Genomic DNA, 14,335 nt, shown 5'->3' with positions numbered 1-14,335 from the left:
TTGTGTAAGCCTTCTGAAATGTATTCATTTATATGATCATACATTTTCCCCATCTCTGCTACCTTTTCATTTGTGTAAATCCATAAGATTATTAGCCATTGAGTACCCACAAGTTTTCTATATCCTAAAATTGCAAGTATCACCTAGGCCTGATATTCTGGAATCTAACAAAAGTATATTCATCATCTATATAACATGTTAATTTTTTTCTCTTAAAATTTATACATGTGGTTGAAGTAAATAAAGAAAATAGAATGTTTTTTCTATTCTCACTTCTAGTACCATTTATCTGGTGCACCATTTTAATTTTTTTAATTACGGAAAATTTCAAACATAGTGAAAAGAGAAAATGCTGTATAATGAACACTTAATATGTTCAGTAGCCAATTTCAACAGTTCTCATCTCAAAGCCAGCCTTCATTCATTCATACAGCTGCTCACTTTCCTCCTCACTGTATTATTTTAAAGCAATTCCTAGATAACCCCTTTTTACTTTATCTGGAAATTCTTCAGTACAATCATTAAACAAAGGTAGCTATTTCCTATTGCATCACATCAAGAGGAATATAATATAATCAGTCTCTGGTTGTCTCTGCTTTTTGATCTAAGGGCTCCAGAGTTGTCAAAGCTGATTTATACATTATAAAATTCCCCATCAACCTGTTTTTCTTCACCTTTTTTTATGGTGGTAAAATATATGTAATGTAATATTTATCAGTTTAACTATTTGTGAGTGTATGGATCAGTGTTGTATAATCATTACCATTATCTATACCCCAAACATTTCCATCACCCTAAACATAAATTCTGCTCATTAAACAATAGCACCCTTTCTCCCATTCCTCCAGCCCCTGGTAACCTCTTTCCTGCTTCCTGCCTCTCTGAATTTGCTTATTCTAGGTCCATCATATAAGTAGAATTATGTAATATGTGTCCTGTGTCTGGCTTATATTTCTCAAGATCCATCAATATTGTCATATATATCACAATTTTATTCCTTTTTATGATTGAGTAATATTCTACTGTAGGTATATACCACATTATGTTTATCTGTTCATCTGCTGGTGGACACTTGGATTGGTTCCACCTTTTGGCTATTATGAATAAGGTGGTTATGAGCATTGGTATAAAATATCTGTTCAAGTCCCTGCTTTCATTTTTTCCAGGTAATTAACTAGGAGTGGAATTGCTGGATTATATGATAGTTATGTGTTCAACCTTTTGAGGCACCAACAAACTGTTTTTCACAAAGGCTGCACCATTTTACATCCCCCCTGGTGATGTATAAGGGCTCCAGTTTCTCCACATCTTCACCAGTGCTTGTTTCTTCCATTTTTTTATAATTGCCATCCTGATGGGTATGGACATGAATTTGAGCAAGTTCTGGGAGATGGTGAAGGGCAGGGAAGCCTGGCATGCTGCAGTCCATGGGGTCGCAAAGAGTCGGACACGACTGAGTGACTGAACTGAACTGAACAATGAGTGATATCAAGCATCTTTTGATGTGCTTATTGACCATCTGTATATCTTCTTTGGAGAAATGTCTGATTTATCTGTTTTTTCTTTTGTTTGGGGCTTTTGGTTGTTGTTCCATGAAATCATTGCCAAATCCAATATTATGAAGATTTTCCCCAGTGTTTTATTACAGCAGTTTTTAGTTTTAACTCTTAAGTTTAGGTCTTTGATCCACTTTGAGTTAATTTTTGTAAGGGTGTAAATCAAGGACTTCAGCTTCATCTTTTTACATGTGGATATCCAGCTTTCCTAGTACTATTTATTGTAAAGACAGTTCTTTACCCATTAAGTGGTCTTGGCACCTTTGTTGAAAGTCATCTGATGTTGTATGTGAGAGTTTATTTCTGTGCTCTCCATAGTAAGCATTGGTCCTTACTATTTTAATTATTGTAGCATTGTAAGTATCGTTATCAAGCAGTATGAGTCCTCAACATTTTCCTTTTTAAAGATTGTTTTTGCAATTTCACACGAATTTTAGGATTGGCTTTCCCATTTCTTAGGAAAAAGGCTGTTCACATTTGTATGTAGATTGCATTGAATTTACAGATTGCTTGGGTAGTGTTGACATCTTAAGTGTCTTCCTATCCATGATGATGGGATGCTTTTCCATTTATTTAGATCTTTAATCTCATTCACCAGTGTTTTATAGTATTTTGCGTACAAAGCTTTTACCTCCTTAGATAAATGTATTCTCAAGTATTTAGTGGCTTCTTTTAGAAGCCATTATAAGTAGAATTGCTTTCTTAGTTTCCTTTTGGATTGTTTGTTGCTGGTGTGTAAAAGCTTTATCATCTTCTTACAGAATGGTTTTAGCAGCTATTGACGATCATTTCTTAAATCCATTATGTCATTGGGGGTTGTTAAATGGTGATATTCTACCATTCCCTGTAAATTTACTAACTAGTATCCTTTTGTAAAGAAGTTCACTTTAACTTAAGATGTGGTTATACAGAGAAAGACAGATGATTATTTATTTTAACTTTAATAATGTTCATTCCATCCATTGAGTTGGTTCTCTAGCATCCTCTACAGTTTTCCAATAAAATAATTGGATTTTAGGGTTTTTTTTCTTTTTTACCCTTTGAGTGCCATTGTGAACCCATAGATTTTAATGTTTTATCTGTTTTAGTCCATTACATTGTTCTTGTTAATGCTCAGATTGTCCCATCTCTGACCAGTACAAGCCCCTTCAAGTTCGTTCTTGAGTCTCTTTGTATGATTTTGGTGGCCTTTGACAACTTTCTAGAGGCAACTTTTAAAATTTTTAATTCTTATAGATAACTTTAAATAACTTTAAACATGCTGATTGCTTGAGTTGACTCATTTAGACATTATCTTTGATTCCCAGTTGTGAAAAATGAAAATTTGGTCTCCCTTTTTTCCAGCAAATTGTTACTGGGTTTTTTTTTTTTTTTTTTTTCTTAAGTTCTGAACCTTTTCTCTTCCTCTTCCTTCTAAATCTGTCAGTTTGCCTTTTTTGTATAACGTCAAGTTAGGTAACATTCATATTTTGCTCAGTAACAATGGTCAAATATTTTATGCTTTGCCTATAGGTTGATTTTAAAATTTGAAAACTAATAATCACTTACTAGAATTGTGTAAATATTCTTTATTGCTTAACCAAGTACGATTATAGTTTCTTCTCTATGTAATGACCCATGTGCCACTTGATACTAGAAAGCATTTCTAGTATCAGGAGTCTAAAGAGTCTCTGCTTATATTCTATTAGTTAAATAAAAATGAATGAATAAGTTTGCTTCTTATTAGTACCGTAACTTTCTAATTGGTTTTATTTTGCTTTTTGAGACATGATGCTGCTTTGTTAGTCTTTAATACTTTCTGTGGCTCTCTGATTCATATTATTAGCACACCTTCAGCTGCTTTGTGACACTTGAGCTTTCCACCATCCCCTGACCCTGTTCTCTTCACAATTTGATTTATCCTTTGTTTTTTCTATTTAATAGGATCTTGGGGAAAAGAACAATACATGTCCTGAATCTTTAAGCTACTTAATCTTTTATGCTAAAATTGTATTTGTCTCACCTTTTATCTTTCTTAATTAAAGAGCTTTAATTTTTTACTATTCTCAAAATTGTCTTTAGCGTGTGGTTAATAATTTTTATTGTCCTTTTTTTTGAAGTATTTTTACTTATCATTACTATAGTTCATAACAGTTCAGAAATCTATTATAAGAGTTAGAATATGGGTAAATAAAATTGCCCTTGTAAAAATAACTGGTGAAGTTGAACACATTGGCAAGTTGTGTTTTGAATATGTTGCAGAGAAGTCATTTGGATCTGTTTCAAAAGAAAGAAATAGTGAATAGGTCACGAAAATGAGAGTAGATGATTTTTAAAAAGTTAATGTGGTTGATAATTTTAAATGTTCAAATCCCTTAGGCTTGCTTTGAGAGCCTTAACTAGAGAAAAGCATTTTAAAATTATATATATCTGAAAATTGAGCCACAGGTTGATATGAAAGTTTTATGTCAATAAATTTATATTTGTTACTGTCGTTTCAGCTTCTGAAAATTTTCCAGTATACTAACTTTGAGAAAAATAGAAATTACATCTTATCAACTCAAGATCGCCTCGTTGGGGGATTTGCCAAGTGGCCGGATAGTCATCCAGGTAGTTTATTTTTTGCGTAAATCCAGAGCAACCTTTGTTTTATTTATTGAATAATCTTTAAGCGTTTGTCAGAAAGGGTATGTGATAGAAAATATAGCCACAGTTATAAACTTAACTTTAAGTAAGGTTTTTAAGAAGGTAAATTGTTTCAGTTTACAGTAGATTTAGGATATTCAGGGTATAAAGGAAGGGTTTGATTATCAAGATACTGGTATAGTTTGCCTTTTTTCCCAAATATTTCACTTAGCAATGTATTATGTTATTGCAGACAATAAGACAGGTGGTCTGAATGGTCCCAGTTCAAATGGTCCCAGGTTTTTATAGAATAATTTGGTTCAAATGGTCCCGGGTTTTTATAGAATAATTTGGTTCATCCAAAATCTTTAGGAGTATTAGCTGTCACTTGAGCTATGTGTAGAATAAATTACTCTTAAATCCAAAAGAGAACTAATTCTTACTCTTTTCAGAAGTCATTCTCCAAGCTACTTCCTCCTCCCTCTTAGGTTTCACCTCCAGTAAATGATATATTTACAGCCTCCATAATCTCAATTCAAGAGTTTGTTAAAAATAAGTCAGAACTCTGACACTTTTGATAAGCAGAATGACAAAGTATTAGCTATAAATACATGAAACTAGATTCAAGAAATGATTGCTTTTGCAGCATTGCAATAATATCATGGTTTTTATTGTTAGCCTAGAACCTCTTTACCTCATCTCTTGTCATAGAACTGTTACAGTCAGAATATGTACCTGAATTGAAATACAAATAAAGGGCTCATGAAATCATATTTTTGTACCTGAAGAAAGCAGGAATATTTCCTTATATCCATATTTACTTGTTTTTTTCATGCAAAATATGCTTCTTTAAAAAAAAAAAATTGCAATGCTTTTTATTTCTACGTGTTAGAAAGTGTTAGTTGCTCAGTCACATCCAACTTTTTGTGACCCCATGGACTGTGTAGCCCATCAGGCTTCTCTGTCCATGGGATTTTCCAGGCAAGAATACTGGAGTGGGTTGCCATTTCCTACTCCAGGGGATCGTCTCAAGCCAGGGATCAAACCCATGTCTCTTGCATCTCCTGCGTTGGCAGGTGGATTCTTTACTACTAGCACCATCTGGGAATATTTAGAAATTTTGGCATCTGTAACCCATAGCTGTAAATATGTTTTAAAAGTCCCTCAAGAAAACAATTGTTTTGGTATCAATTCCATTGTTTTCAACCAGTACATGGTACTATTTTTAACAAATAATGAGAATAGGGAAATGACATTCTTGAAAAGCATTTCTTATGTAAACATATTGAGATACATTTTGATTTTTTACAATAGCTTTTTTAAAAGAAAATTCTTGGAGCTTTTTTGTAGAGAGGTCAATTGCTAAGTTTAATATTTGTGTAAATGCTTGGTTGTGATATTCTTTATAGAAATGTTGCAGTGTCTTCCGATTCTATACATTACAGAGCATAGAAATCGTTGTATGATAAATTGAATTTATGTGGAAAAGATTTGTTTCCAGAGCTGTTATAAAGATTATTTTAATAGGATTTTTTAAAATTAGCTTATGCTTGGTTCTAATAAATCAATCTTTTGACACAAAGAGATTTTATATACATTAACAGGAAAAATTTATTAAAGGAATTAAGTTTTACTATGAAGAAAATGTATATTTCTACATCTAAAGTGCTCGAATACATCACCACCTACAGATGAGATTATTATTTATTTTTAAGGTTTGAAATGTTTAACTTCTATTTCATTAGCTTTTATAAAAAATCCTTTTGAGGAATAAAAATTTTACATTACCTGGAACGTGTAAGATCCTATTTTACATTATTATGAGTGTATTTTCTGTTGCATTTTTTTCCTAGAAAAGTTTTCTCATTTCTAGACAATAAAATTTAATGTTGCTTTGTGCCTTTTGTAATTTAACATAACTGCAAGAAAAATAAAATAGGAAAAATCAAATTTTTTTTTTTTTGGTGTGAAAATTAGAGGAAAGTGAGCTAGAAGAAGTCATAAGCATTCTCTGAAAAAAACATAAAAGGGGATTAACATGGGCCTAACTGGTGAAATAACTTTTTCACAAATAACACTGAATAAGTACAACTGTCTGTCATTCCTGTTGTGAAAACTAAATGATATTTATTTAAGTCAACCTTTCTCTTTCATTCTTTTGATACACTTTGACTTGGTAAGATGTTTTGAACCTTAATAGCCCATGAAGCTATAAATAATAACCAACTCAAAAATAGAAAAATATTTTGACTAGTACAAAATCTATTTTTTGTAAGTGTTCCCATAACAGCAGAACTCTGAGCACTTTTACGACTCCATATAAGGCTGCCATGCAGGCAACAGCCATGTGATTTCAGTGGTCATTTAATGGAAGAAAGTTACTGCCCCCGAAAGATGGGAAACTATAGTGAGGTCAGTGCAGAATCGTTCTGGTGTGAACAGTCACATTATTACAACCAAACAGAATGTCTGAGTTTGTTTTTACTTTCAGGTTGTATATTTTTAGAGTGACTGACATTACTTCAAATAGGAAAATTAAATATAGTACAGCATTCCAGAATGAGTTATTTTGCTCAGCCTTCTTTCATTTAACACAGAGTTGGCATTGTGTGGTTTAGGAGTTGTCAGAGTTAAAACTTAGCAGGGAATGCAGTGCTACTTAGATTCCGAGGTTTATTTATTTTCATTTTTAAGAAGAAAAGTTCCTTTTATAATAGAAACATCTTTGTTTCCATATTCTGTTGTCAGCAAAAGAGAAAACCCATTAAAGTGAGGAGTCTTTGCTAGTACTCTTCCTGTTTATTCTTCAGTCACAGAAGATGTTGGTGGACTCACTTCTTAAGCTAGGAACTGTTTTCCTTGTTAGTGATATTTTCTTGAATATCATCTGATTTTGATCATCTAGTTTTTAAAAATTTGAGGTTTGAGACTCTGAGAAAGCAAATATTTCAACACTAGTATTTTTCTAAATTTATTTTTAATGTAGTGATGGGCTGATAAGTAGCTAAATATTTTGTACAAATAATAATGCCTGTTGTGATGAAAAAATGTCTTATTTTCAGATGCTTTGCATGCATACTTTGGAATTTGTGGCCTGTCACTAATGGAGGAAAGCGGCATTTGTAAGGTTCATCCTGCCCTGAACGTAAGCACACGGACTTCTGAGCGCCTTCGAGATCTCCATCAGAGCTGGAAAACCAAGGACTCTAAACAGTGCTCAGAGAATGTGCACATCTCCACATGACTAACTTTAGCCGGGGGCGGCGGGGAGGGTTTGTAGCCTAACTGTAGCTCAAGGTTAAAAGCCATGGATAACCACATGTGCTCTTTTTTTAAGAGGTAGTCTTACAATCGAATCTTGTGCCGATGTCACTTTGGAATATGGTCTTGAGCCAGTAACCTTTGTACTAGGTTTCAAGAAAATCTTTGTTGAAGTTTGAACCACAGTGGACTTCGTCGTGGTTCTTAAATGTTTATACTGTATTTCTAAGTTCTTTGAGGCAAATTAACTGTATGTATGTAGGTTATCTTTAAAAAAAAAAAACTTGAGTACCGAATTGTATCATATTATAAAATGGACACGAATCTTCAAAAGAAGTTCACATAGCAGTGGTAATCTTCGGGTGAGCACTTAGTGATCATTTAAAAAGCTTGACTGCTTATGGTGGAACATTGCTTTAATGAATTAAGTATCTGGGGTTATTCTTTGAAAACAGATGATCCCATAATTTTTAAAAGAAGAATGACTTATTTTGTGTTATTTTTAAGTAAAATGTGCCAATTAAACTTTTGTGGCCTATATAAATGAAATTAACTTCATAGCAAGAATGAATAGGCTTAACTAATACAGTAATTTCCTAAAGGGAGATTGTTATACAAAGACTCTTATGTAGCTGAGGAGAAAGTAATTTAACTGTGTGTGATTGTGAATGGGAAAGTTTCGTGCTGTGTGGGTCATCTATTTTAGATGTTGTTGGGGTAAATAACAGTTACGTTTACTTTTAATCTCGAATCATTAGTAATTTTTTTTTTTCTCCTTTCTCCAGGGAAAGCCATCTTACCTAGAGGGAAAAACATTTAGTGGTTTTGTTTCTTTTTCTGAGATAAATTTTAAACTGTATTTTTATAACTGAGTTATTTTTAGCCATTTGGTTTTTTGTTGTTCTTGCTCCCAGTGTTTTAGCTTTTCTGATTTCAAAGTGATGATTTTCTAATTTTTTGAAGTTAAATAAGTAAACATTTAAGTGAAAAAAAATAACACCTCTCAATTAAACTTAATGGTATAGCTCCATACACAGTCATTCATATTTTTGTAATATTTTCAGGTAAGTGGGAAGGTAATGTATCCCTTAGAGGTTAAGGACTGGGGTTTGCTTTTCATTGTTCTGTTTTCTTCATTTTGTTACCTACCTGAATTGTATAAGGAGTGGTGTAAAAACTTCCCTTTATTAGTAATCAGTTTATCAATGAATTACACCCATCACTGTTTGCTCAGTGACAAAGTTACGAGAGTAGTTTTGAAACGGAGAAGGAAATCACTTCACCAGAGGGACTAGGTTTAAGTTAAAATCTTGGTGAAAATAAATGTTGGATTTTTAGGTTTACAAGTATCAGGATGAAAACTAAATTACTGGTATCACTGTTTAGGTATTGTAATATCTAAATTTTTATTTTTTAGTGGTGAAAAAAAAGTACCCTTAAATAATGATCCCAGGGGAAACCTAGTATATACATGACAAAATGATTCATTTATTATTCGCATGCTTAGTTTAAACCTCAATTTGCCAAAGTCAACTCTTTTTTTTTTAATAGAAATAAAATCAGAGAACTGATGGTGGGGAAAAAATAAACCTGACAACAGGTGTCATCCTTCCATGAATTATTCCAGTTTGCACTGGTTTAAATCCTGACAAATTAAGATACCTGCATCTCAAACTAAGACATTTCTTAGACATCAGGAGTCAAAATGAGATATATGTAATAGCCTTAGAACTATATGAAAAGCCCCCGATTTTTTTTATTCTGAATTGCCATTAGTGGTTGAAAGTGTAAAAAAGTTAGTATCTGTATTCGTAAGATGTAGAATTCCAAGGTCAAAGTATTTCATAAAACTGCTAAATATTTTCTAACTCCTTGTGTAATTTAATAGCATAAGATTACATATGTCAGTGCGATTCTAATTAGCATGCTCTTGAGAGGCATTCTTAAGAAACTGTTGGCCAGTGAATGTTCAATTCCACAACAGCATATTGACCAAAAAAACCACCAGGCCATTGTGAATTGTGGAGAAGCTATTCCGAACTTTTTCTAAATAGTTACTAACAGGAAAGTATGAATAAAATAAATTATAAGCACTGCTTCATATGTATACTTGATCTTTAGCAGTGGTAATAGAATGAGAAGGGGGATTATGAAGTCTCAATCTGTTCCCTATGCTCTTTCCCCACCTCCAGTGTGGTATTTTTTTAAACTGTGGTAGGAGAATCCTTGTTTTGGACATCTGCATGAAAACAAGGTTGATCAGGTCATTACAACACAATTCAACCTATTTATCATCTACAAGTGCTTTTAGACTTGACCTATGTGTACATTTTAATTAGATCTTTAAATAATCATTTATAAATATTTAAACTCAAATAGAAATTTTTTCCAACAGGGTACATCGTTTGAAACTGTGGTTTGTTGGGTCTGATAATATTTCAGTGTCATTATCGTAAAGAGGTACTCTGGAGTCAGATGACTGGGGTTTAAGTCCCACATCTGCCAGTTCACCAGTGTCATACTGGACCCTAGCTCCCCCTTTGATAAAGTGAGATGAGGGGATCTCACAAGGTTTTCTGAAGGTCACATGCATGCATTGCTAAGTCGCTTCAGTCATGTCCAACTCTGTGACCCTCCTGGACTGTAGCCTGCCAGGCTCCTCTGTCCAGGGGATTCTCCAGGCAAGAATACTGGAGTGGGTTGCCATTTCCTTCTCCAGAAGGTCAGATGAGATAATACATATTAAGTACTTAGCATACTACCTGAATACAGTGAACTCCTAATTATAATTTCTGTTATAACCATAACCATCTTCAAATTGTTTTTAAAACCTCTCTTTTCTATAATAGAGATCCCACAGAATTTAAACTCTAGGAAGATGATGGCAGCAGTGTAGTTTCTGAGTCTTCCCATTCGACCCTAGAGTAACTAGGATCACCACAGACCCCATTCTACAAAACCAGGTGACAGGGTGTCCCCGTGAACTTCAAAATACAGTGTTGGACAACCCACTGACCAGCGTAGTTTCAGCATCTGTGTGGGAGGAAGTGAAAGGCAGGCAGCTGGTTTCTGTTGGCCTTGAGAACAGAGCTATCACACTGCCCACAGTTTTCTCACTAGAAAGTGCAGCGGGCCAGTCTGAGAGCAAAAGCTGGAACTGGAAGGGGTCGCACAGGTCCCCACGTGCACCTAAGTGTTAAATCAGTATAGTGTGGTCTGATCGTTGTGCGGGAGCAGCCTGAGCCCTGTCCTGTTTGCATCTTAAACCTAATGAGACAAAGCCCTGCTCAAGTTAGAATCCAAAGTGGCCCAGATAGGTACCACAGGACCAAGAGAAGAGAGAGGCCAGATATATAGAAAGAAAGGTCAGAATACATAGACACGATACGTGGACATAGGTGATCACTTTGTGAAAGTGAAACAGGAGCTTACAGGGCCAGAGAACAAAGAAGAGGCGTCCTAGGGCACCGCTCCCCCGTAAGAGTACAGGAAAACTCATTTTGCCAGAAACAACCTGAGAAGGATTACTGTCAAGTCCTGTTAAAACTGTCTTAAGGAATAGAAGGAGAGCCCAGCGTCCCTCAGACAGCGAAAGCACACCAGAAGGACATGACCACGAGACTATGAAAAACTATTACGACAGGAAACGTATAGTTTCAGAACAAGATCAATAAAAATGGGAAAAGCTAAGAATTACATAATCAAGTCTTAAAAGCTGGAGGAAAAAGCAAACCCAAAGGAAGTAGAAGGAAGGGATTAATAGAAATGGGGAAGGGGGAAGACGTGATAAGACAAACAGCCAGACTTCCTAACAGAAAAAGGATAAGTTTCAGTAGCAAGAGAAATAACCATAAGCCAGGAAATTTTTCAAAATTACAACGTAATTTTATGTGATAAATTAGAAAATAATAGCTTTTCTTAGAAAAATGCCAATTGCCAAGATTACCCTAGTTGATACAGAAATTTGAAAACAAATGGGCTTTTTACCAAAACAGTATCAGGCCCAGATTGTTTCAAGGGTATTTCTACCAGACTGTCATGAAATAATCCTAATATTGTTTAAACAATTCCAGGGGCTATTAAGAGACTCTTGAACCCCAAAGGGGTAAGAAAATAGAAACAAAAAAAGACTTCTAAATTCATTTTGTAAAGTGAACATGATGGCGTTGTTTTTTAAAACCTAACAAAGATTGTACCAAAGAGAAAATTACGGATGGCTCTTAACATGAATATATCAGTGCATGTATTGCACTGATAACATTAGCAAATAATTAAAAAGCACTATTAAGTCATGACTAATTTGGGTTCATTATAGGAATGCAAGAATAATATTAGTACATTATGTTAAAGAGTTAAGGAGAAAATAATGATTATCTCCATCTTTGCAGAAAAGATATTTGACAGAATTGAGCATTCATTTATGTTAAGTATACTCAATAAGCAGAACCTGTTGAGTAATTCATTTCACACTGTACTTCTCCATAGAAGCCAGCATGTTGCTGTTGATACAAGAGGCTTTCCAACTAAAGTCAGGGACAAGGCCTACCCCTCCTCTACTACTTCATTTTGTGTTGGGAGGTTTTAGTCTATGAAATTAGATGAAATAAATGTGAACTGAAAAGGTATAGGCACACTATTTGCAAGTTTGATTTTGTATCTGGAAAACCTAAAGGAATTTGTTGGAAAGCCATGAGAACTTAGTAAAGTATCAGTTGCACACAGCTAATAGGTAAATATCAGTAGCTTTCACCAGGCATAGAGTGCATGCTCTGATGCCATTTAGATGAAGTTCAGGATGGGCAGAATTGATCATGAATGATGTCAGAAATCAGTGCCCTTGTTTAGTCACCGCCTCACTTCTCAAATGTAAGCAGTCATGACTTAAATCACCGTCAGTTTTTGAACTTTCTCTGAGTGGAGTCATAACCAACACGTTAGTTTCCATCTGGTTTCTTTTGCCCCACAGGGCCTGGAAGAGCACACGGCGCGGCAGAGCCTGTGGTGCTGGTGATGTTCTGTGTTCTGGGCGCTGGTCACATCGGTGCATTCACTTTATGAATATCAAGCTGGACACTTAAGACTTGTGCAGTTTTCTGTATGTGTAATTTTAGTTCTAGAAAAATGTCTACTAAAAAGAATAAAAAACTTTACATATAAACCTAAACTAGTTAGAAGGTGTGCTTAAAGAGAAGATTCCTCTTAATGATTGCAGAAAAACAAACAGAAACCACCTATCTGTAAACTTAAAATGCCCAAATCCTGTATGGAGAAAATTGTAGAACTCTTAAAAGCCCTCCAGGTGGCTCTGGTGCACTTAGAAACTTGAGAACCAATCACTGATTTAGAAAAAGTACCTTGGGAGGAGGAAAAAGTAAGAACCCCATAATTATTTGCAAATTTAAATTGTAAAAAGTTTTAGGTGACGAGTGTGATTCAACAATGTGATCTTTGCTCCCACCCTAAAAAGGTTAGTATGACCTTAGTCTGTGGTAGTAGGGTTGAAATGTAATGAAGGCGCAGTGGCGATAAGAAGATGCAAATTTTCTCAAACGGACCCAGGCTTCATTTGCCCACGTCTTTGGCTGTCAAAGGGTAGAGGAGGTTAAGGAGCAGGACCATTTACATTTGTCAGCTACTCTTCTGATACCAGTGTTGTGTTTTGTTTTTTCCTTCTGCTCTTTGTTGTCTGTGTGTATGTGCCCCCTGGCAGTCTGTGGCGGGGAGTGGGGGACTCTCGTAGGTTGCTGGCCTGATGTGGTGCCTACTGGGTGTCTGCCCCTGGTCTAGTATGGCCTTTCCGGGTGGGTTTCTGCCCTTTGCTTCTGATTACACAGTCCCATGGCTGTGGCCTTTTTGCTCTAATCCCAGGCCACCACCAGTATCCCTGATTTTAGTGAGACTCTTCTCTGTACCCACAAGTCCCCTACACACACCATCCCATCTCTTTGGCCTATGCAGAAACTCCTGGGTCTTTATTCCAGAAACATGGTCTTCATTTCATATATCTAGTATATATATCCCCTCCCACGTCAGTGTTGCTGAGCCACCCTGGGTGTAGAGGTAAGCGAAAACTGTTTGTCCTGGGACTTCAGGTCACAGGGCCAGCACATAAACTATATGTGTACATATTTTAAGAGTTGGAATTCATGCGAGGGAATTACATTCTATTGTGGCTCAGCTGGTAAAGAATCTGCCTGCAATGTGGGAGACCTGGGTTTGATCCTTGGGTTGGGAAGATCCTCTGGAGAAGGGAAAGGCTACCGCCTCCAGTATTCTGGCTTGGAGAAGTCCATGGGGTCACAAAGAGTCGGACACAACTGAGCAACTTTAATTTTTCAAACTAACAAATACATCCTGATGACAGATCAGGGGCTGGGCAGCAAGTGATGCAGAATGATGGTGAATAGCTTAAGAGCACGATTAATTTCACTTTCCACTCCAGGCCATGCCTTGGCAATGACTGTTGCTCGTTTGAAGCAGAACAGGCAGACAAAGGGAAAAGGCATCCCCTGGCTTGCCAGCCCTGGCTCCCTGCCATGGTTAGAAATATCAGCAGAATACGCATCCACTTTCTTTTCTTCTTGGAGGGAGTGTAGGGGGTGACTCTTGCACACATCCACCCCCAGACTTGATCTTTCTCTGCGCCCCTGCGCCTCTTCCATCCCAGCACAGAGTTACTCCACACAGTCTGAGCCAGGTGATCTTTGCCCACATCGTCTGTCCAGACTCCTTACCCACCAACGTCACCCTATCAAGCATCTTGAAACAGGTGCTGAAATCTAGAAATCTTGGCCTCCTCAGGGATCACAGCCCATGGCCAGCCCTCTCCCCAACGTAGGCACCCTCCCACACCTTGAAGGGCTGGCTCCCTTATGCTTGTGACAAGATTCATATCGCCTCCAGCTCCCCTAGGC

General features: G+C 36.0%; 1 protein-coding gene across 1 annotated transcript in view; it reads left to right on the top strand.

Annotated features, from left to right (window-relative positions):
- PGGT1B (protein geranylgeranyltransferase type I subunit beta) overlaps positions 1 to 9,520 on the top strand; it is a 55,559-nt gene extending 46,039 nt beyond the window's left edge. The window contains exons 8-9 of the mRNA XM_005890860.3: positions 4,037 to 4,145; positions 7,223 to 9,520. Coding sequence (XP_005890922.1) covers positions 4,037 to 4,145; positions 7,223 to 7,404 — 291 coding nt within the window. The 3' untranslated portion in view covers positions 7,405 to 9,520. The remainder of the gene's footprint in view (positions 1 to 4,036; positions 4,146 to 7,222) is intronic.
- Positions 9,521 to 14,335: the final 4,815 nt, after the last annotated feature.

The sequence above is a fragment of the Bos mutus genome, chromosome 10 (assembly GCF_027580195.1).
Source record: "Bos mutus isolate GX-2022 chromosome 10, NWIPB_WYAK_1.1, whole genome shotgun sequence".
In the NCBI taxonomy this organism is placed as follows: domain Eukaryota; kingdom Metazoa; phylum Chordata; class Mammalia; order Artiodactyla; family Bovidae; genus Bos; species Bos mutus.
Note: the sequence above shows the minus strand (reverse complement) of the source record. Positions and strands in the feature narration are given on the sequence as shown.